Here is a 24309-nt window from a genome sequence, read left to right as displayed (position 1 = left end):
TAGGGAGCTGGTAAGAAGAGGTTGAATATACCAATATATGCCTTAGTGAATCAATTTCAAAAGGTTGCCAAAGGCACCCAGAGCTTTGGATGGGGGCTCTTATTGTAAAGTAGCAGCAATCTAAATAAATGAATAAGCAAGCAAGCGACCCAGTGTAAATTTACTGGAAATTTATATTCCATCATATCTTACACAACTAATGCAACGTGATTAGAAAATCTAACTGGCTTTTTTCTTTTTTTGGGGGGTCTTTGTTATTAGTGAAACCTCATTCTCCAACAGATATTTTAGTGAAATTTGACAACGTTTCTGAAACAAATTGCACTGTCTTGTGGCAGGATCAACAACAGACACAAAGCTTTCGACTAAGATATCGACCGGTTAACAGTCACTCCTGGAATATGGTAATAATTCTTTCAAGAAAGAAAAAAAAAAAAAGAAGTTGCTGGTCATTGATGTTTGGTTTTGTTTAATTATTTTTACCAGGTTTTATTTCTTCAAATTTGCATCTCTTCATGTTGGCACCATATTTAGGATAATGCAATAATTCATATCAGAAATTATTAACTTTAATTTAAACATCCATCATAAACACCATCTTTGGTCTGAAGTTTTCTGCATGTGAGGCCCTAATCCTGCAAGAGCGTATTCATGTACTTAATTTTATGCATATGAATAGCCCCAGTGAAGTCAAATATTCATTTGTGTCTTTTCAGGATCAGGGCCCTCATGTCTGACATAGCCCTGTGTTCAGACATATATTAAGTAACTTGCTACACCTCAGCAAAAGTCAGAATTTTTTTATTATGCTTTCAGAGTTACAAGAGATAAACTACAACCCTTGTTAAGCTGAAGAAGGGCTTTATCCAACTCCTATTGAAGTCAATAGAAGTTTTTCCTTTTACTTTAACAGGATCCAAGTTGGACCTCAAATAAACATTAGGGTTTTTTAAAAAAGTAGAAATCATATAAAGTATTGAGAACAGAATTTGTGAACAATGGAAGAGTTTGTTATCTTCAGGTTATTAACTATAGAATTTTGTAGGAAAACTGTAAACCAAAATATTCATTACACTTTTCCTTTTTGAAAAGGTTATTCAGGGTTGCACTGAATTAGTTTGCCATTGGTTTTAAGCATTGTATTTTTTTTTATTTTTTTTTTTTGCTACCTGAGGATAGCTGTAACTCCCAAATTCATATTTCAGTGAGTAACCCCAGAACTTGACAGTACTGCAGTAATGAGCAGTTTGCTAAAACTAGAAAATTAGTGAGCCATCAGGAGTTACTATGGTGACACACTAGGAGTCACTATGAGTTATGTGCTTGGTAATATGCCTTGGAGCAGTTCAAGGAAACTTGTCTTCAGGCAAGGAGCTGACACCTAAACTCCCAATCAGACGGAAGAAGGACTCCCGGAAGCCTGACTGGTGATCACTCAGAACCATCTCAGACTTTGGGTAACTGGGCTTGGAGTACTCGGAACAGTATGTATTAAGACCTAATTTAAAAAAAAAAAAAAAAAAAAGGTAGTTTTAGGTAAAAGCACTCTTGTTTGTACCAATTACTTATCAAACGAAGGAGCTGTCCCCATTGATTTATTCCTGACACCACCTAAAAAAGACCATTAAGTTACCACTACTTTGGGTTCTGAAAACCCTGGGTAACAGTACAGGCTTCAGGCAGAATATAAATTATCCATAATTCATAGCATTACTTCATTCAACCTTTATTTCCTCTTAAGTTTTAACATTACATATGCTTTACATTTAATGCCATTAAAGGTTGAAACTTTAAATTCTACAAGATACAATCTACATGATCTGAAGCCACATACAGAGTATGAATTTCAGGTTTGCTGCAAATTTCACCCTAACAGAGGAATATGGAGTGACTGGAGCACATTTCGAATACAGACTCCAGAAGCAGGTAATAAAATATGCAGTTTGCCATGTTAATCCATTGTTTAACATGTATTTAGAAATTGTTTGAAAACAGTTTAATATTAACAAATGCAAAGTGTGGGGCAGATTCTACCGTCTGTTACGGCCATGTAAATTCAAAAGTAGAGCTAGTCGGAAACTGGAATTCCTGTTCATTGGGAAATTCCAAAATGTCAGAAAAAATAATTCATTTGGAAATGGAACAAAAATTACATTTCTGAAGTTTCCTGCAAAACAGGAATTCCCAAAATGTTGTTTATTATCAAAATGAAATAAAACTTCAGCTTTTCTTTTTGAAATGTTTCCAAGGCTCCTGAAGCCCAGGAGCCCGCAGGCAGGGAGCCCAGGAGCCAGGACTCCTAAGAATGCTGAGGAGCTGAGAACCTGGAAGCCCTGGTTCTGGGGCTGTCTGCCTGACATACTGCCCTGAAGCTGGGGACCCTTGGAGCCCGGTCTGCCAATGAGCCACAAGCCTGAGAGCAGAGGTTGCCAAGGAGCTGCACCCCTGAAAGCCAGGACTTTCAAGCTCTCAGCTACCGATCAGCCTACCAGGTGGGCTCCAAGAGGCCAAGAATGGTGGCAGGAAATCCAGACAGGCTTCCATTAGAAACCTGCCTGGTTCCTGTTGTCAGTTTCAACTAACTTGACATATTTCTGTGGAACATTTTGATTGAACCAAATTGGCATTTTCTGTTGGAAAATTTCTCAACAGCTCTATCCAGAAGTCAATGGAGTCGCTTCAGACTTACACTATTGTAAGAGAGCATAATCTTGACTGTGTTCTGACAGTCAAACAAACACACAGTAAAGTATGAGGTGAACAGGAGATGTTGCCGCTATTCCATATTGTAGGAATAGGTGACAGTTTCCAGGAACACATAGTAAGACCATAAAGAGAATTAGTATTAATCAGTTTGTGCCAGCTCTAATATAAGATGTGTGATGCTCACTATCAGGTCATATGTTTGCTTGCTTGACTTCAAATTACCCCCTATGAAATTCACATAGTACAGGATTTTCAGTTCTTCTTAAAGAAGACGACTTCTCAGAAGTTTGTCTCCCAAAGTTGTGTTAATTTGGCACCAACTCCTTTGATATATTTGAAAGTTACTATAAAACCTACTAGATCTTACTGTGACTCATGCAATTTACCACCATTGACAGCATCAGTTTCTATATGAGGCATTGACTGATGCAAGAGAGAAGTGTGAACTTTTCTCCCCACTAACAATTTCCTTCTTGTAACCCTTTGTACGCACATTGGGTTGCTATAGTATTTCAGTTAAATGTTAGGATTTCAGTTAGGGCGGGGAGAAGCATTTTGTCTTTTTCCCAGCTAAATGTGAAATAAGAATCTCAAACTAATCAACAAGTATGCTCTAGCCTCATTACAACTGATCTCAATGGGAGTAGTGAATGAGAAGTCATAGGTACAAAATGGCTACATTACTACCTAAGGTAACTAATGTGCAGAATTCAAAGCTCTGCTTTTAATATAATAATGCATTTTTTAAAAAGCTACTTATTTTCAGGTCTCTACAGGGTCTGGTCCTGCCATGGGACATGTTACATTTAAGCACCATTCTGAAATTTCTGTTCATTCAAGTACCTTGTATAGGATGTATGTGAAAATAGCCTTGAAGGAGGAATATTTGAGTTTGATAAATTCATTTTTGATTCTCTGAAGAAAAAAAAAAAAAAAACAACCTCTCTCACTGTCTAATAATGCTTAGAATTGGGAGAACTAAATCCTACCTTTTTCCCTCCTTTAGCTAAGATTAATAAGGTTGTGGGAGATTTACAGGTGATCACGGGCAACAGTTCTTAGCATTGCTTATATTGAGAATTTATCTCCTCCTTGCATGCAGTCCCAATCACATTCCAGTCAGATTTGTCCAAGAGCTCCTTGCTTTTGTTTTATGGTTATTAGAAACAATTTGTTTTTCTTATTTGAGTTGTGATGTTTTTCTTTAAGCATACATTAGTGAAATCAGTTTTGAAGAACCAATCTGTAGTATCTTTTGTTTTACTAGTTTTCTTCTATCTTGCTACTTTTCTGATTTTGAACTACCTGAGCACATAGGCCAAAAGTTGGTGGACATTCTCCACACTCAGTTTGCTTGATTTTTGCTACTGTGGGCTTGTTAAAAACTTTAGCCAAAGCTTATCAGATATCTTATTTCTGCTAAATCTTAAAAGGTCTTTCATGAACATTTTTCTTCTTTGAGCTAACTGCAACTTTTGATACCACTAATTATTATGAACATTTATTATTTTCAGTAACGTAATAAGAAACAGTGTATTCCCATTAAGCTTAGAACAAGTGCTCTTTCTACCAAGAAAGAAAGTCACAAATAGATATAAATCGTACAAGAAAAACCCTACCAGAATGTTATCTATGGAGCTGTTGATCTGTCTTGAGTGGCCACAGAAAAGTTTGCAGACGTTGCGCCAGTAAGAATGAAAAACCATCCAGTGCTTGAGTGCTGTGGCATAACCACAGGTTTAATTGGTTTATTGCTGAAACGGTATACTCTCTCCAAGTGTTATGCAACTGTTAGCAGCTGATCTTGTTCGCACTTTATTATAAATCGAGTGATGGCAGGATGTAGCCTTAAGAATGTATCTGAGTTTTATGGTTTGGGTGGATGCCCTAGAATCTTGGGTTTTTTGTACTTAATCACACCACTAACATAACCTACCTGTCGTAGTACTTATATTGCCATTCATCTAGAAACATTTCTAAATTGCCTCTCACCCGAGACTCTAAGTACCATACATAGATGAAAAATTCAAAAGGGTCCCTTCAGGGATTCCAGGCTGCATGGTTTTGTGCAATTTAAAAAACATTTCTGTTTCAGTTTAGTTTTGTTTTCTCTCATACCTTGATACAAATCTGCAAAATGTTGAAAAGTGCAGTCAAACTCTACACATTTTTTCTCCCCCAACCAGTGCCAAGTGCGTTGTTAGATGTCTGGTACAGAAGGCAGGATATGGACTCCCAAACACAGAAGATCACGCTCTTTTGGAAGGTAAGATTTTACTAGTCTAAGTGAATTTAAAGGCGTATAGTTAAGTTTGAAGCAGGGACTGTGTCTTACCATGTGTTTGAAGAGAAAGGTCTTAGAGCAAGGAAAAACACAGCTGCTCTTCCCCTGCTAAGAGCAGAGAGAGAGAGCTATCTCCTTGCCTCTCTTAAGGGAACTGACCAAGAAGGAGAGGAAATCCAGCTACCTGTGAGTTTTCTTCTCTTCTTTGATCAGTGCAGCAAAGACTCACCAGGCAGGGGAATGTGAAAAGGGAGGAGGAAGAGGAGCCAGTTCCTGGCTGAAGAGTTTTTGGGGTTCCAGCATTTCCTGCCAGTGGATGGAGTACGAGTAGCAGTACCTGATCAGGGGAGTAAAAGTGTCCCAGCTAGGGTTTCCCACCCCTTTCCTTTAAAAGGAATGCTCTTCATCACTACTTCCCTCTTCCTTCCACGGAGATAGGAGAGACAATACCCATGTTCTCATCCCCCTCCCCAACATTTCAACTCTCATCCCTGCTGTGGGGAGACATACTTTGAAATATCTTTTGTGGTGTTATTTATATCATCTTAGTCTGAGGATCTTCTAAAATGCAGAAAGTTTCATGGGGCATTTCAAAATTTAAGAACATCAGAATGGCCACACTGGGTCAGACCAGTGGTCCATCTAGCCCAGTATGCAGTCTTCCGACAGTAGCCAATGCCAGGTGCTTCAGAGGGAATGAACAGAACAGACAATCATCAAATGTTCCATTCCATCATCCACTCCCAGCTTCTGGCAATCAGAGGCTAGGACACTCAGAGCGTGGGGTTGCAGCCCTGACTATTAGCTATTAGCCAAGATGGACCTGTCCTCCATGAGTTTATCTAGTTCTTTTTTGAATCCTGTTATAGTTTTGGCCTTCACAACTTACCCTAGTAACAAGTTCCACAGGTTGAGTGTGCGCTGTGTGAAGACATACTTCCTTCTGTTTGTTTTTAACCTGCTGCCTATTAATTCCATTGGGTGACTCCCAGGTCCTTGTGTTATATTAAGTAGTAACACTTCCTTTGTATCTGGTAAGTTATTGACACAGTAGCTGCTACTTCTAGTCACAACAAATATGCTTCTGCTAATTAAAAGCAATATATTCAGGCCTTCTCCAACATGAAGTGCCACCGCTGACCAGCTAATTTCTGATAATGAGTTACAGTTAACCAGTCTCAATAAGCTTTCAAATAATGCCTAGGGTGTTACTGTACTTCCTTCCTACCTCTATTCCAGAAACTGGAGGAAGTGAAAATTTGTTACTAAAGGACAGTTGTTGATACGAGTGTCATTTTCTAGCAAAGAGGACTATTACTATAAATAGCTGTCTGAATCAGAAAAACGTTACCTCACCTTGAAATGGGTATTGGAAGGAACAGTGGCTGAGTTACTTAAAATAGGCAGCTTGAGCTTCTGAAGCAAGATGTGGAAGATGTGAAAAGCACTGAACAAACAGATAGTTTGTCATTCAGATTAGTGACAGACCACAGTAGTGACGATTGGTAGGCACAGCAGCTGTTCTTGAAGTCATTCCGATTTCCTGAGTTTGTTTTCCAATTCTTTATTCTCATAAGGAATACACGCACATCAGACTATACCCCTTCCTGGAAAGGAGGAAAGATGTGCTGGTATATTTTTTCCAGGAAATGACAGCTCTCCCAGCTGCCATCAGAGGAGATGCTGAATTAGGGCCTGATTCAAAGCTTGTATGGAAAGACTACATGGAGGACAGTGGGCTTGAAATTGAGCCTTTAATGGACAAGCGAAAGCCCATGCGTAGTATGTTCATATTATAAAAACTTACAACAGGGAGATTGTATATGAGGAGGCACAAGAATCCATTTTCTTTCATTGTATTAGGCAGACAGACAGATCTAGGAATTACTATTTCTGTTGTTCTAATCAGTGCTTCCAGAACTGTCACAGATCCCAAGATGGTGTTCATTAGTAATTTTCCACAGCAGGGGGAGCACAGGTAGAATATCTTTTTGCAGGTATTACATGAGCAGCGATTTTTCTTCTTTATATTTCTCAGTGACAGGACTTCCACCTCCCTCTCTCCTTGTCCCTGGATAGCAGCATCTAACTAATCGTTTTCTAAAAAAAAAAAAAAAAAAAGATCCTTTCAGCACTGAAGTGAAGCTAAGGTAGCAGCCAATGGCACAACTTTGCAATGGGGATTCTCAAAGGAGGAGAAGTTAGGTGACCAATTCCCGGTGAACTGATCTGATTGAATGGGATTTAGGTGCCTAACTACCTTAAACTCCTTTGAAAATCCTAGCCATAAGTGTTACTTTAATTACGTGTAGCTACCTGGTAGAAGATGCATTTGAGCAGAAGCAGAAACACAGTGGGTTATTTTAGATGCACACAAAGCTATCTAGCAAATAATTGCATTGTTTTTCTGGGTTTTTGAATGGAGTCAGGTAACATTGCTGATCTCAGGTTTGTTAGCTTACGGACACAGCTCTGGGAAACAAAGTGCGTTAACCTCCATGGAACCACCATCCAGAACATAAGCCATTGTTTTACCACAGGTCCCACAAATACCAGCTTTCCATCCCTCTCCTCTACAGAGAGGGAAAGCTGGATTAAAGTTTTATATATTTGTTTCCCTTAAGGAAAAGTAATTTAACAATTATTATAACAATTTACCTTTCTGTGTAATTTGAAACCAACCTATAAAATCCTGTAGCAGGGAGAAGACCTATAGTGGTTTGTACAGCCTTACTGAGTTGCCTAGGACGTTTCCTTAAAGGTATAATTACACCTCAAATAGTTCATTTATGAGCTAAAAGTTTTGCAAAGCTGTAGAAATCATAGACAAGTAGAAAGATTGCTCTGTGATTACTATATAATTAAGGTTCTCTGCCATAGAATTAGTATTTATCTTGGCAAAGATTTTAAGGCCAGAAGGAACCATTAGATGATCATTTAGCCTGACCTCCTGTAGAACACAGGCCATAGAACTTCAGCCCACATCTCTTTGCTGTATATTTTGTTGTATAAATTGCAACGGGCTTATGAACAATAATAAAAATGAGGTAACTAGAGAATGTTGTCAGATTGTAATTTGGTATCTAAGCTACAGAGTAGTGTCCCTTTGATCGCTCTAGTGTCTGCATATAAATTAAAAAAAAAAACAAACCCAAGATATGCCTATGCCATCTAAATGGATTCTTTAAAAAACTGAAGATAGCAGGTTCATAACAAAAGTTGAAGTCTCAGTTTTTGATGCAAAGGCAAAAATACAAAAACAAAAATTGTAAGCCTGATGCTACTTTGGGAGGATTCTGTGTCAGTGTAGCACTCTCCATCAGTAGATGGGGCTTTCACCAGCACACTTCCCTTCAACAGTAGGGGTTTTCATAGATATTAAGGTCAGAAGGGACCATTATGATCATCTAGTCTGACCTCCTGCACAATGCAGGCCACAGAATCTCACCCACCTACTCCTGCAATAAACCTCTCACCTATCCTGAGCTATTGAAGTCCTCAGATCATGATTTAAAGACTTCAAGGAGCAGAGAATCCTCCAGCAAGTGACCCGTGTCCCATGCTACAGAGGAAGGCGAAAAACCTCCAGGGCCTCTTCCAATCTGCCCTGGAGGAAAATTCCTTCCCGACCCCAAATATGGCTATCAGCTGAACCCTGAGCATGTGGGCAAGATTCACCAGCCAGATACCCAGGAAAGAATTGTCTGTAGTAACTCAGATCCCACCCCATCTAACATCCCATCGGGCCTACTTACCATGAATATTTAAAAGATCAATTAATTGCCAAAGTCATATTATCCCATCATACCATCTCCTCCATAAACTTATCGAGTTTAATCTTAAAGCCAGATAGGTCTTTTCCCCCCCTGCTTCCCTTGGAAGGCTATTCCAAAACTTCACTCCTCTGATGGTTAGAAACCTTCGTCTAATTTCAAGTCTAAACTTCCTGATGACCAGTTTATATCCATTTGTTCTTGTGTCCACATTGGTACCGAGCTTAAATAATTCCTCTCCCTCCCCGGTATTTATCCCTCTGATATATTTATAGAGAGCAATCATATCTCCCCTCAACCTTCTTTTGGTTAGGCTAAACAAGCCAAGCTCCTTGAGTCTTTCATAAGACAGGTTTTCCATTCATTGGATCATCCTAGTAGCCCTTCTCTGTACCTGTTCCAGTTTGAATTCATCCTTCTTAAACGTGGGAGACCAGAACTGCACACAGTATTCCAGGTGTGGTCTCACCAGTTCCTTGTATAACTAAAACCTCCTTATCTCTACTGGAAATACCTCGCCTAATGCATCCCAAGACCGCATTAGCTTTTTTCACGGCCATATCACATTGGCGGCTCATAGTCATCCTGTGATCAACCAATACTCCGAGGTTCTTCTCCTCCTGTTACTTCTAATTGATGCATCCCCAGCTTGTAACTAAAATTCTTGTTATTAATCCCTAAATGCATGACCTTACACTTCTCACTATTAAATTTCATCCTATTACTATTACTCCAGTTTACAAGGTCATCCAGGGTTGTTGTATCTCATTCTGTTTGTCTCTGCTGGAAGAGTTCATTGCTGTTTTTGATAGAGTGGAAATGGCAGGATCCTCGTAAACTTTCTCCAGTCTTCATAATATCTTTTCTAACATCCAATGCTGATTCTTTAATAGCTGCTGCATTTGTTTCATAATTACAGAATTCTCAGAAACAGAATGTTACTGTGTAGAAGGCTTTGGTACATCTTGAATATGAAAAGCCTTTATGTATATAAAAACAAAAACACACCCCAATTATATTCCAAATATTTGATCTGAATTCATGTATTTTTCTAGACATGATTCCTCATCAGTTATTACAGCCTCTTCTGCTGGCATGTATGTTTATGCTAATTTTTTTAGGCATTGTACCTTTTACTGTTGAGTTAATTATTACTATATTGACCTTTATACTGTACTTGCATTATTCACAGGCTATTGTAAAGGCACCAGACGCTCCTGTGAACTGCTAGCCATAGCTTTTGGTAAGATGTGTAGTTCTCAGACAGCTAACAACATCTTTATCCAAGAGCAGATGTGAAAACTTTGCAAAGCCTCTTGAAGCACTTCAGTTAACTAATTTCAGTTGAACAGTGCTAGTGCAAGGTGCTCTTAACAGTTTTGGCAAATTCCTGTTTTTGAATATTTGTGATCTTGCCAGGAAAATAATGGGGAAAAGTAATACAGTATATTTCTTCGTAGGTTATGAGCAAGTCAGAAGCAAGAGGAAAGATCCTGCATTACATACTGGACTTTCAAGCACTAAACCAGACGAGTCCTAGAACAAACGTGACCATTACCACACAAACCCACTACACAAGAGTCCTCCCCAAGGTGGATTATAATATAATGGTCTATGCTCATAATTCAAAAGGAAACTCACCTCCAACATCCATCATTACTGATCTGAGTATTTTAGGTAACACCTTTACTGCTTGAGTTACGAGAAATATTGGCTCTTGCTTTTGAACAGAGCAGAACTCTGCATTCTGAAGTATTCAGCTTTTGTGCTACAGCAGCCTAAACTAGAAGGTCATTCAAAGCCCTGTTACCTCTTTATACAGTTAAGATTAGTGCTTATGAAGCTTGCTGTCTATGCTATAATTTGTCAGAGCTTGTAATTAATGAGCAATATGATTGGCTCTAAGCACATTGTGTCCACGTATCATGGTTAATATTCAGCAGCTGGACTCAGCTAGCCAGGTTTCATCCTTCTCTGCAGCCTAGGCTGGCACATTGTTGCCTTCTTGTAGCCCAGGAGTAATGCTTATTTTTAAGCTATTGATAGGATCCCCTACTGGGCCCTGTCCTAACTTTGCAGTAGGATATTCACAGGGTGCATTACTCCACGTGTTGCTTTTTCTGCCCTGCATTACTGTTTCTAGACACTCTCTCCCCAGCTGAGACAGTATGGCATATCTGCTGAGAATGTGTTGATATAGGCCCTCTTTATTTAGGCTGCCTGAGATGGCTAGAGACAGTTGATACATGGCTGTATTGTGAAAAAAGCGGCTGCGTGGACACACCTCAACCATGTTTGTTGTACCAAGGTCAGATCTGTGGCATGGTCATACTTCAGTGGTAGACAGAAACTTCCTAACCCACCTTCGTCACCAGCTTCCCTCCCACAGCTTTTCCCTGCAGAAGAGAGTAATGTGGCCCTGTGTCTGAAAGCAAAATTTTACTATTATGTGGATCACACATGTTCCAGACTCTTGGTGGAAGCATGGGCATTATTAGAGTGGTTGGTAGGTAGAAGCCATGTGAAGACCATGGGGATTAAGGTGTAAAGCTAGCACTGCTCCGGTTCCTGTACCATGATACAAGATAGCAATAAAAACAGCCAAACGAACAAACCCCATTGTTTTAGCAGCTTAGTTGTAATCAGACTAGCACAAAGAGCTTTTCCCTCTGATGAAGGATTCTGTACACCATGTAGCACTAAGATGAAGAAAGGCAGCAACTGCAGTAGATTGGATATGTGTCCTCTCACAAGTCAAAATACAACAGACCATGAGTAACAGATTCAAATAAGTCATATTGTTTAAGGGAGTGTAACAGGCAACTTGTGTGGTTTTTTTTCCTCCTTTTTAAGATTTACCTCCTCCACAAAGCATCTCTGTTAAACCAATGGGGAATAACAGCATCTTTGTCAGTTGGGAGCCTCCCGTTGAATCCGCAGCCTTCCTCAATGGATATATAGTGGAATGGGCAGAGACACATAGCCCTGAACCCCATCTGAACTGGATAAAAATTCCAGCATCCAATTTGTCAACAACAATATCAGGTAATTGTACAGTTTAGAAGTGGATTCTCCTTCCAATTAGAAAGCTCTTTGTTAGGAACCATCTGATTCACTGTTAATTTCTACTAGACCAAGATGAACAGTTACAGTATTTAAGGCATTTAAAAAATATTTAGTGGCTGCTATATAATAGTCTAACCTAGCGCAACTAAGATTGTCAGTGACTCCCTGTATGTTTGTAACTGGTAAATGGACTGTTCTGTGTCAGTTCTCTCGCATTCCATAAGTAGTAGTCCTTCCAGATGATTTAAGAACAGTGCTACACAAAGTCTGAACACAAACAGATTAACAAGGCAACTTTATCATTAATCCCACCAGTACCATAGAATCAGTACAAAGTATGCTGAAGGACCATCTAGGTATTAGTACTTTGCTTTTTACAGCTATAAATAAATAGTCTTTCTAATATACTGTATTAGGACTGTACCTTGTTGGCTGGGCCTTTCAGGAGTAAGGACTGTGCTGTCTCTGAAGTAGATCAGAAAACAACAAGCAAGCTCATGCTACTGCTATCTTGTACTCTCCAGGAGCAGAGTGAGTTACTAGCAGCATCTCACAACCCCCGGAGACCCTTTTAGTGGGAAGGTGCTCATATTCCATGGTTATGAATGTGGGATAGGAGGCCATCACTGGCACTGCTTCCAATCTGCTTTGCTACAGCAGCCATCTATCATATATATTAAAGCTGTGAACCGTGTAACAGCTTGTTTCCTCCTCTGCTTTCCCATTACTCAAAAATGGTTGAAGAGATTTTCCTCAGACTTTTGATTTTTCTTTCACTGTGGTGGCCTGTGCTGTACCCACTCCATGGCTATATAAAGGACTTCGGTCTTCAGGACTGTTAGCTTGACGTCTTTCACAAACATTAAAGCTACTTACACAAACAGAGAGATGATGCAAAGCTGCCAGAGAGGAGAACATAAAGAGCCTCTTGCTCAATTTGAAGAATACATGCAATAAAATTGAAGCCTGGTCTCCACTTTAGATGGTTAGTTGGGTTAATAATATTTCAATTGACCACATATCCAATCTCTCTCGTTTCAGAGAACATAAAGCATGATGTGTGCTATGACATCAACGTATTTGCACTTTATAGGAACAGAACTGGGCAAGTGGCTTCAGCTAGAGGATACTCGAAACAGGAAGGCAAGCTCTGGCTATTCAGTCTGAGACGTTTTGTTTAAACTAGCCTAAACATTTGTCCTTAAAAGAAAATCTTGTGTTTTGCAGCACCATCAGCTGGCCCCCAGGTTTATACAGCAGTAAAAGGAGATGGTGTTTGGGTTTCATGGGAAGAAATTCCAGGCCACCAGCAAATGGGCTGTATCACTAGCTACAAAATATACTTGAGGAAGAAAAACTCAGAGGAAGGCCCTAAAGTTTATGGTAGGTATCTGGCAAAAAGTAAGTAGAACATAAACCCTGTTCTTGTACAGGACATTTGAAAATATGAACCCCATTGTTCTAGGTAAGAGAAAAAACGCATTCAGAAAGATACATGTGGGCCCAAAAGCCACAAGGCTTGGCTCCAGAGCTGAACTTCCCCAGAGTTTGGAGCCAGCAGATTCCAGGTTTTGGTTTGGGCCCCTCTCTACTAAAAAATATCTGCAGAAGGGACTGGAGAGTCAGTTTTTAAAAAATGTGTCACTTGTACTAACAAGACAAAAGTAGAATAAACTAATGCAATTTGATATCTGTGCAAACTGCTACTCTTGAATTATCTACTTAAAGTTATTTAAACAGTAATTGATGTAGTCCTTTTTAGTCATAGATTGGATAAGGTAACAGATTTACGCAGAAATCATGCAGGAGATACACATACCAATGAAGTTTTTAAGCAGTACATATACACACACACCACTTTCTTATTGTGCAAATCATCTATTGTCCCATGAACACTGTAATTCCTATATCCACCACCCTCTCTCAGAAGAGACAAACCCATATACATTCCTTTCTCAATTGTATCCAGGCACTGCAACAACAGAGTTCTTAAAACACAAATATGCCTTTCAAAATGTCACCTCACAAACATCTTTTGAGGCAAGGGTGATCTTTCACCACTAACCAGTGATATGCAGAGGATAAAAATATCCAGTCATCAGGCAATATCTAGTAATCATTGTACTGCAGGATAATACAAGTCTTACTACACCCACAATAGTGTTAAATCTTCTGTATGCTTTCTAGGTTCTCAAGATTAATGCAAAAAAACTTACCTCGTTGCAGCCACACATGCCCCTCTGTTCTCCTTACTCCTACTTGCATCACTTCAACTGCAAGGTCCTTTACTGTTTTAGAAAACTGGGTCTCTCAAGTATCTTCTCCCCAGTCACACATCTTTGTCTTTACATAGCTACTTTTCATTATTGATTCTGTTTTCCGCTATAAACCATATATAGACTCACCTTTTACACTGTAACCAAACAAAACAAACCCTGAATCCCACTTTTTTGTCTGCTCTCAAGTTTCTTATTGACAGCACCTGTGGGTAAGATTAGGTCAATTAATCACTGTGGGAAGGCCACAAATCTCAGCCTGTAGTATCTCCATGATGCTGGGGTGGGTCTTCTGCTCATTAAGTATGTGTGAAGATGGCCTAGAAGACATGTTTCTTTTGACTTTCTTTAAATGAAATTCAGGTCTTATCTACCCAGGTATTTTGGGTGACCAGAGAACTAGTAAGTTTATGACATCAGAGATACCAAGGAAGTGAAACCTAATTGAGACCTTGATGCTGCTTGTGCATGTGTTTAACTTTATTATTGTGAGTAGTTCCACTGAAATCAATGGGACAGTACATAGTAGTGAAGTTAAGAGTGTAAGTGTTTGCAGAATTGGAACCTGAGAGAGGAAGCAGTTTATAGTCACTGCTTAAAACTATGGGTTTTTTTCTTTTTTAACAACACCCCTTTTAACTAAAGAATTGGAGAAAACTTCTTGGATAAGGATTTGGCCAGCTGGCTCTTACATTATGGAATGAGAACCCTCCCAGCTCACCTTTCTGGGGCAGCCAAGAATTCTGCCAACAGACAGAGAGACGATTTATTGTTTCTAAGAAAGAGAGAGGAAAAAAAAAAAAGCAAAAACCACTTCCACGCTTAAAAAACAAACAAAAGCAATCCCCCCCCCCCCGGCCCCCTTACTCCCAACAGCCTCCTGAGAAAATGCATTCAGGCCCTTTTTTAAAAATATATTAGAAAGAAGCCCAAAAAAAAAAAAAAAACCCACACACTCTCATTCACCTTTAAAGTAATTTTATAGGAGCCAGTTTAGTTTTTAATTTTGTCCTCTGTGCTTTATCCAGTTGGTTTTCTTCCTTATGTAAATGCAGTTTATTTCTACACAAATAGCTAACACAGAGAAGGACAGCGGTTGGGGCACTAGCTGAGGACTTGAGACATGTAGGTTCAGTTGCCTGCTCTGACAGAATTCCTGTATGACCTTGAGCAAGTCAGTTAGCCTCTCTGTGCCTCAACATCCTGTCAATTAAAAAAAAAAAAAAAAAGCCAGTATTACTCCCCTCCCTCACCAGGTGTTGAAAGAATATATACATTAAAAGATTATGAGGTGTTCATGTACTACTGTAACGGGGCAGTACAAGATAGCTATTGTCTAGAACAGCAGTTCCCAAAACTTGTTCCGTCGCTTGTGCAGGGAAAGCCCCTGGCGGGCCGGGCCGGTTTGTTTACCTGCCGCGTCCGCAGGTTCGGCCGATCGCGGCTCCCAGTGGCCACGGTTCGCTGCTCCAGGCCAATGGGAGCTGCTGGAAGTGGCAGCCAGTTCGTCCCTCGGCCCGCGCCTCTTCCCGCAGCCCCTATTGGCCTGGGGCAGCGAACCGCGGCCACTAGGAGCCACGATCGGCCGAACCTGAGGATGCGGCAGGTAAACAAACCAGCCCATCCCGCCAGGGGCTTTCCCTGCACAAGCAGCAGAACAAGTTTGAGAACCACTGGGCTAGAAGAAAACATGCCACCGTCTGCACTGATTTACATCCAAGATCACAGTTTGAGGAATAGTTTTGCTACCACAGGGATTTTGATGAGATTTAATAAAATAATAAAAGCTTAGATATAGGACACTCACTATGGATCTATTCAATGAGCAACTATTAGCTAGCTCCTAATCCTGTGAACAGACTAGTTTTTGATCTGGGGGCTTCTGATCCATTTGGAGCTACAGGCAGGGATTTTTTACATTCAGAAAAACTAGTAATGAATCATCGGTAAGGCTAAGATTTTGTCACAGTATTTTTAGTAAGTGTTGATAGCCGAAAATACTATCAAACTGCAGAAAATGCTGCAAGAACTCAACACAAAAAGCAGCCAAGTCAGACTGAAAATTAACTGCTCCAAAACTAAATTTATGCAGTCTGATACCTTCCCAAAAACCCAGATAACAAATCAAGGGAGAACAAATAGAAGTTGAGCAATATGTCTATTTGGGCCAAGAAATTAACATGCGCCACAATCAGGAAGGTGAACTCTTGCGAAGAAAGAAAGCAGGCTGGTGCACATTCAGTTCTATCGAGGATGTTCTCTAAGGAAAAAAATCAACAAGGCAACACTCGCCAGCCTCTTCAATTCAACAGTACTGCTAGCAAGGTTGTATGGCAGTGAAACATGGACACTGATGAAGTCAGAGGAGCAGCAACTGTCTGTCACGGAGAGGGCGATGAAGAATTCTGGGAATTTCAGTCCGCGACCGAGTTCCCAAAGAAGTGATCAGACAGCAGAGTGAAGTGCAAGACGTTGTTATTGAGAGCAGGCATAGTAAAACGCAATGGGCCAGGCATATAGTGAGGCTCACTGACAATCGATGGACTGCAGCTGTTGCTGAGTGGTACCCATGGGAACTGAAATGACCACTCGGCCGACCTCCAAAGAGATGGGAAGATTTTATTGTGAAAAGACATGGCCGTACATGGAGAAGGGAGGCCAGGATATGAGAAGAATGGCAGATGTGTTGTGATCGGTGCAAACTATACAAAGGCTGAAGGACTGATTGAGCAAGGTGATCTTTAGTAAAAGTCACAGACAGGTCACAGACAATAAACAAAAATTTATGGAAGCCCACAACCTGTCCATGACTTTTACTAAAAATACCTAGGAGAGGAGGAGGGACAGAGTGCTGCTGGGACTTGCAGCTGCTCTAGCCCCACCACTGTTCCTGCAGCAGGGAGCTGACCACTGCTGCTCCAGCCCCAGGGGACTGCTGCTCCAGAGGCTCTGGGGCTGAGCCCTTGGTCAGTTGGTCCAGTGGCCCTGGAGCTGCCTGCCGGTCAGCTGTTCAGTGGCTTGGGGCTGGCTGCTGTCAGTCAGCTGTTCAGTGGCTTGGGGCTGGCCCTGGGGCTGACAGCTGCTCCAGCCCTGCCCCCAAAGAAGTCCCAGAAAGTCACAGAATCCATGACCTCCATGGCAGAATCATAGCCTTAATCATTGGGGTAGAAAATGAAAGCACATTTATATAATTTGTAAACCTGCCCCACCGCCGTCCTATTACAAATGCTGCATAAGCAGACCCCTGTGACCACATGGAGCTGCACTGACTTGAAGTAGGGCTCCAAATGGGAATTTGAGTCCATCCTTCTTGGAGCTCATTGCAGGAGCAGCCGATAGAAAGTAAAAGTAGCTGCTCAAATATGAACACTACTAATCTATGCTTAGTGTTCCTTTGCAATTTAGGAATCACACCAGTTAAAGTAGGGCAGAAAATGGTACTGTTAAATTCTTTATGTACAGGACATGGTTATTTACAAAGTCCTTTAAGCATACTTAGTGCTTATCAAACATAGCAATCATAGTCCCTACCCTGAGCAGCATATGATCTAATTCAGACAAATAGGATAACAAGACAATGGCTCAGATTCAAAAGGGCAAAGGGGACAGAGATCTGGGTTGAAAAAGCTTCATGAAAGAAGCTGCACAGAGATTTAGAGGAGAAAGCAGGGCACTTGGTGAAGGAGGAGCCTGTTCAGAGCACAGGTCATAAAGAAAAATAAAGATGGGTAGCCAAGAGTAGGAGAAAGTAGTGAAGACAAGATTTGGAGAACAAGGAGAGGGAGGGAGCAAGAAGTGAGACGGAGAATTGATGGTTCAGTTCTTTAGAATTAAACAAGAGAACTAAAAACACTGCATTCTTTGTTGATTTCTCTTTTTTTCCCCCCTCTTTTCAGTCATCCATAAAGAGACTTCCAGAAATTCATTTTTAATGAAAAACCTGCAGCATGGTGTGAACTACGTTTTGTGGATGACAGCTTCAACCATGGCTGGAGAAAGCCCTATGGGGAACGAGGAACTGGTTTACCTAGAAAGTAACAAATAGCTTCATCTTAAGATCTTTGTGTGAGGAGCCAGCAGAAAGACACCTTAGCCTATCCCTTGCCCCAGCCCTTTCACACAGATTTGGATTGTACCTATTCCCGTTAATCCTTACAGAGAGTAAATAATCAGATATTTTCAGCTGGTTATAAAATTGTGCATGTGTTTTTTTTTCTTCCAATTGCCCACTTTCCCCCAAGACATCTGTAGAGACAAATAGGATATGCAAGTAGTAATTTGAGGCCAGTGGGACTGTTCACATGAGTAAGGCAAGTTTGACCTCACTGAAGGTAATAGGAGTTTTGGCACAGACTTCAATGTAAACAGTCCCATTGGCCTCAAATTACTACTTACATATTTAAGCTAGGGATAAAGTAGGGCCTGATTATGCTCACATTGAAGAGAATGGCAAAATTCCCACTGACTCCAGTAAATAAATAAAATAAAATAGTATTATTTCTGAATTCCTGTAATTCTCAGCTATTTCAGATGTTTCCTATATTCAGAAGTTTCTCTCTTTGTGTGTGTATTCCACACAATTATGCCTGTAATGCCAGTTACAAAGTCAGACCCCTTTCTACATTTTTTGACTAGAGCTGGTAGAATCAGACTTTCCAACCCCTGGGAAATTCCCATAGTTTGAAATTTGTTTTCATCCCAAATTGGGACAGAAAGTCAAAGAACAAAATTTTACACATATAACAGAAAGTTCAGAAAAATTGTGATTAGTAAATATCAAAAAGTTTCATTTTGGTTTGTCAGCTCTCCTACAATGTACAGTGATTATGTGACTCCCATCATGCACCACAGCAGTTCAGAGGAGAGGCCATGGTGCATCATGGGAGATGTCCAGGTAGGGAGCCTGGCCTGTAGCGAATGGGGGCATGAGGCACCCCAGGTACAGTTCCCGTGAGGCACTGTGGCAGCTGAGGCAGACACAGATTCATGTTGAACTGACCTTAAATGAAATATTTTGATTCAGTTCGACAAACTGAAGTATTCAGATTTGAGTCGATCGAGACCAAAATATTTCATTTCAGTTTCCCTAACAAAAAAATTAAAAACTTCAGCAAAATCAAAATGTTCCCCCAATGAATTTTGATTTTGCAAAAAGTGAATTTTCTGTCAGAAAAATTCCTGACCAGCTCTAATTTTGATTTTCACAGATACAGCATAGTATATTTACTGTTTAAAAGCTTTTCTGCCTAGCTTAGCGCTCGCTACCACAGTCCCTCTTACTGACTCTAGGTTTATTTGCTGCATATGTCGATGTTAAGTGCAGTGGCCCAAGACAAAGATTAAAGGGCTGCATATATTAGTCTTGGGTGAAATTTCCAGATGGAGAGCCCCATGTTACAAAGTACTCTTTTCTTAGCATTTCAGCAGTGCCAAATTCCAGTTCTTAAATGTACTCAGTTCTTTTTAGTTTATGAGCAAGAGAGCATACCCCAGGACTATCATAGTTAAACCATCCACACAGTTGAGTCAGCATATTTAAAACCTGATTGTTGCTGTTTATCAACATGGATTTGCTGGATTTGCAGGTGCTTCTGAATGGATTATTGTTTCAGCTGCTTGCATCTTCTTCGGCATTTCAACCTGCATTTGCTTTGTGCAATCTGTTCAAAAAGCGTAAGTGAATTCTTTTTGATCATATCTGAACTCCAAAAATAAAGTAGAGTTTTCTTTAGAATGTATAATCATGTCTTTTTACAACTTGTTCTAAAAGTCTTTGAAATTTTACCTGAAATTTATAAGATGCCAAACAAAATGCATAAATAATAGTAAATAAAAACAGAGCACAAAGTTAGGTATTTGTACATGTAAATAGATGCAGGTTCAGAAATGCACCAATTGAGAATGCGCACACACCCCCTATATATAATTTTTTTTTTCAAGTTTAACCCTTAGGACCTAATCCTTCTCCCATTGAAATGAATGACAAGACTCCTGTTAACTTCACTGAGAACACAATCCAGCCCTTAGACTGAAAACTCTTAGGAGGAGGAATTTGTCTTCATAAAGCAACACACACCAAGGAAATCATAGATGTCTAGAGACCAGAACAAAATATAGGTCATAGAACAGAAGAGCTCTCTAATTATCTGAGGTTACAGAACAATTTTGATGCCACAAGGATTTCCCTATATCAGCTACCTTCCAAATTTAATTCATTTCAAAACTTGAAGGGTCCATTTTTTTTTTTAAGATATACTTAAAGTTAAAAGGCAAAGTAGATTATATACTAGCTTGTTGACTCAATGACTCTGCAGTTGGGGCAGAGCACAGGTGTAAGAGTGCTCCTGTTTATCGGGACAGGTCAAGCAGCTGCATTCCAGACTAGCTTCTTCAAGGTCAACTCAAGGCAGAGGTTTCTGCAATAGTCAAGCTTTGAGGTAAACAGATGTGCGGTCCACATCAGAGAGGAAAAAGTGCATGTCTTGGCCAGATGAAAACTGAATAAGAGATTTCTTGTCACTGTTGCCATCTGGAGAATCCAGGAACAGCAATAAATAGCAAGACCCTGAGTTTGCAAACCATCTGAGTGTAGGTTGGCAGGTGCCCTCAGCTGAGAGAGCAGCCACAGATGTTAACAAAGCGAAGAATTTGAGAACCTACCAGTCAACATCACAACAGTTTTATCCAGATTGATCTTAAACTAAATTGCTTTAATACAGATTCCAACAAAGTAAATTGCAAATTACCAAATACTGGCAGGCTGGAATTTCTACTGGTCCAGACTAAAGCAGTCTAAACTGAGCAAAATACTGATTATTTGGTATCTCGGCATTGTGTGGTGTCCCAATTTAATACGTCAGATTTAAACATGAGGGTGTATGCAATATAGTTTGAAGCCATTACATTTGCAGGAATTAGCAATTGTGATTGTAATGCCAACATGTTCAATTTGTTTGTAGATTATGCTCACTCCTTTCTGTCCTTGTACCTCAGTGGTACAGAAAAGCCATTCCAGACCCAGCTAACTCTACGTGGGCTAAAAAGTACTCCTCTGTAGAGGTAAGTCACCTTTCAAAATTATTTTTATACTAAGCTTGTCAAGCTCACCTTAAAAATGATTTTGGCCATACATGTCCATTATCTCTCGGTACAAAAAAAGTGTGAATTTATTATCAGTGGGCTGATTGCAGGAAATTACTTTGTGAATCTTATGGCCTGTTAAGATTATCACATATCAGCCTGATACAAGGACAATGCAGAAACTTATTTTTAGGAGTAGCAGTATTAGAAAGGATGTTGTGTGGAAGCTATTTGCATTTTGACAGGGTGGAAGATACGATCTGAATAATTAATATTTTTCCTCACCCATCAGGATGAGCTGAACTTAGATTCCAATCAGTTCCTAAGCTACTTCAGCAGTTTTGAAGAGACTGAAACTATAGAAGTAGAGGAAGTCTTCATAAAAAGGGAACCAATGGCTTTCAAGGACATACCCACCTTCAACAACTTTAAAAACAGTGAAGGTCATGATTGGCAAACAATAGAAAACAGCTTCGAGAAGCAGGAATCCACTGAAAAGAACTCTGAGTACAAACCTTTGGCCCCCAGCTCACCAGATGATGGAGACAATTATAAGTGTCACCTGCCTTACTTGTACAAAAAAGTAGTACTGGAGGAAACAGAGCAAATTCAAACGGTTTCTGAGTACCTTACCAATCCACTTACAGACATGACTGTGAACTATTTGCCTTCAAACATATTGTCTCCCATTATGGACACAAATGAAGAAAGCAATGAATTTGAATGCAAATCCTTCTCCATTTTCCCAGCAACTTCTGTTCTGATGCCAATGTTTTCTTGTGGAGGGAAACTTACTTTGGATGCAGTAAAAATTGACTGCAATTCTTTCACAGACTAAGCAGTCCAGCTTGTATGTCTGTTTTTGGGTATTCTGGCCAGGTTCTGTGCACTTTAGTCAAATACACAAATCACAAAATTGTATTTAGTTTGATAGTACCAACTCATCCACTTCATGAAATTTAAAGGAAAGGTGTAAAATCTAAACATACAAATGGTTCGAGTTGTGTTTTGTGTCTTACTTTGTGAGATAGTACATGTTTTACATCTCTTTCTTGTGTGGATCTTATGAGAACCTGCTTTTGAGGTAGGTGACATGTTCATACAGATAAGAAGTTGAGAGTTCTTACAGCAGAGCATACTTATATATTAACTGCCAAAAGTTCCATTTTAATGTAGAGCAGAGGTTCTCTAACTGGGTGAGGGAGGGAAATGGCACTGAATGTATTCTGGGTGTGTATGAGAAGCTTTAGGGGGAAAAAACCCTTACTGTGCACATTGTACCCACAGCTATGAATAACTCTTGAGGTTTGAGGGAGACAGGGCATCCATCTTACACCCTAGCAGCTGTTCAATATGCCACTCGTTTGCACTGCTGCTGGTGGTGACACTGCCTTCAGAGCTGAAGGAAGGTGGTAAGGTGGAAGTCCCTTAAACTTAAATGGCTCTGTTTGAATCAGTGCCTTACTGTTTTTAATATTTAGTGAGAGTTGCATGTTTTTTTTTTTAATTGGTATATGTGCTAGTGGGGGGACTACTACAAACACAAAGCAGAGTGGGGGAGGAGGGGGTGCGATCAAATAAATTGAAGAAACACTGATGTAGGGTAAAGGCTGCCCATCCCTGCCTTGTACCTGTGCAGAATATGGCTACACTGAAACCTTTGAAAACGAAGAAATACTGAGGGCAGATCCACACAACCCTCTCTCATCAACTTTAGACAGCGCACCCCGCCCGCATCTTTGAGGTCTCAGATTATTTTTGTGGAGGGAGACCATGATCGAAAGCATCCCTGTATTCACACCCTACGCATTACTGTAATAATCTTTGTACAAATTATGCCTTGTGAGGTGTCTTTTGAAAATTAGTAACTCGCTGGTCAAAATATGGTGAAATATATGTAGCAACATTATATATTATGTAAAGTTATGAATTCCCCCTGTCTGATATTAGCACATGTTCCAAAACCAGCTGGCTCTGCCTAGGCAAAAGTGGTTAAACAAGCCTGTTCTAAGTAAAGAACTGTGAGTTTACCTCAGTTTACATATAAGATGTAAACAGGGCCTTCAAGACAGTAGGGGGAGAAGATGGCAGGAAACAAAACAATTTGGATTTCAGCAAACACAAGTAGGGGAAGAAAGCATGGAGCCTCCTTCACCACCAGACTCCATGTCACCTTCTTTGCTGATTGAATGAACTTTACTTTGAAGAGTGACCCTCAGAAGAATCCACTTCAAAGGTTCATCAGACTGTAAAAGAACGGGGCAGAGATGCCCAAGCTATATCTTTCACCTAAGACAACAAAGGCACCAGCAATTTTGGGCCTCTAGGAGAGATCCTAACCAAGGAAAGGGTCAGTCACCCTGGTGCTGGAAGACTGGGGGTGAGAAAGGCCATCTTAAAACAAAGCCTTCAACCAAAATTTGCTAGTTTAAGTTTTAGACACATGGTTTCACTTTTATTTGCTTGTAACAATCTCACTTTATTTCATACTTGAAGTCACTTAAAATCTTTTTTACTAATAAACTTGTTTTATTTTTAATCTAAACCAATCCAGTGCTGTGTGTGACCTGAACTGTTTGGTAACACCAATTAAATTAACAAATGGTAAAATATTGACTCTTTACAGGAGCAATAAACCATAACGTCTGAACTGTCCAGGAGAGGGTTGGACATTGCAGAACACATGTTTTTGCAGAAGTCCAGGACTGGGCATGCATTGGGGTCATCCTGCAGGTTGTAACTAAGTCTGGTGGAAGCCAGAGTGTGACTGGAGTGTTGCTGACAGGTTGCTGGTGTCAAAGCTGTTGGACCAGCCACAGCCATGCCCAGATACTCAGGGTGTGACCTCCATGGTGGTAGTGGCCCAGGTTGGGAGTGACAGCAGCAAGGTGTTGTGAGGTAGCCTACAGGAGGTGACACAACCCCTCACTGGCCTGGATTGCACCTGAGTGCGACAGAGGGAGTGTCAGGGGAAGGGGCTCTAGGTTCTGACTCATCTCTGCTCCTGCTGCCCCAGAAGTGTCCCTGGTGGGACAGCTCCTCCCTCACCCTTAGCACGCCTCTTCTCCAAAATTTGCATAAGAGATCATCACCAAAGGGGCTGCTTCTCTGATGGGGCAGAGCC

At 40.4% G+C, this 24309-nt stretch overlaps 1 protein-coding gene and 1 long non-coding RNA gene across 5 annotated transcripts in view; one reads left to right on the top strand and one right to left on the bottom strand.

Annotated features, from left to right (window-relative positions):
* The window catches only part of IL12RB2 (interleukin 12 receptor subunit beta 2), a 33835-nt gene extending 10101 nt beyond the window's left edge, over nucleotides 1–23734 (top strand). For 2 of the 4 annotated variants that reach the window (XM_043520994.1, XM_037907423.2), the window contains 11 exons: nucleotides 262–404; nucleotides 1782–1926; nucleotides 4893–4972; nucleotides 10224–10440; nucleotides 11617–11808; nucleotides 12871–12972; nucleotides 13057–13212; nucleotides 18002–18139; nucleotides 19691–19778; nucleotides 21065–21164; nucleotides 21478–23734. In XM_043520994.1, the coding sequence (XP_043376929.1) occupies nucleotides 262–404; nucleotides 1782–1926; nucleotides 4893–4972; nucleotides 10224–10440; nucleotides 11617–11808; nucleotides 12871–12972; nucleotides 13057–13212; nucleotides 18002–18139; nucleotides 19691–19778; nucleotides 21065–21164; nucleotides 21478–22023 (1907 nt within the window). In that variant the 3' untranslated portion in view covers nucleotides 22024–23734. The remainder of the gene's footprint in view (nucleotides 1–261; nucleotides 405–1781; nucleotides 1927–4892; nucleotides 4973–10223; nucleotides 10441–11616; nucleotides 11809–12870; nucleotides 12973–13056; nucleotides 13213–18001; nucleotides 18140–19690; nucleotides 19779–21064; nucleotides 21165–21477) is intronic. The other 2 variants (XM_043520995.1, XM_043520993.1) reach the window with 2 other exon arrangements.
* On the bottom strand, nucleotides 401–14377 carry LOC122461426. Its single transcript, XR_006283300.1, has 3 exons — nucleotides 14046–14377; nucleotides 6347–7090; nucleotides 401–1498 (listed from the first exon to the last, which is right to left on the bottom strand). It is a non-coding gene; the product is annotated as an uncharacterized LOC122461426 (long non-coding RNA).
* Nucleotides 23735–24309: the final 575 nt, after the last annotated feature.

This window comes from Chelonia mydas, chromosome 8 (assembly GCF_015237465.2).
Source record: "Chelonia mydas isolate rCheMyd1 chromosome 8, rCheMyd1.pri.v2, whole genome shotgun sequence".
NCBI classification, from domain to species: Eukaryota; Metazoa; Chordata; order Testudines; family Cheloniidae; genus Chelonia; species Chelonia mydas.
This window is presented reverse-complemented; position numbering and strand designations above follow the sequence as displayed.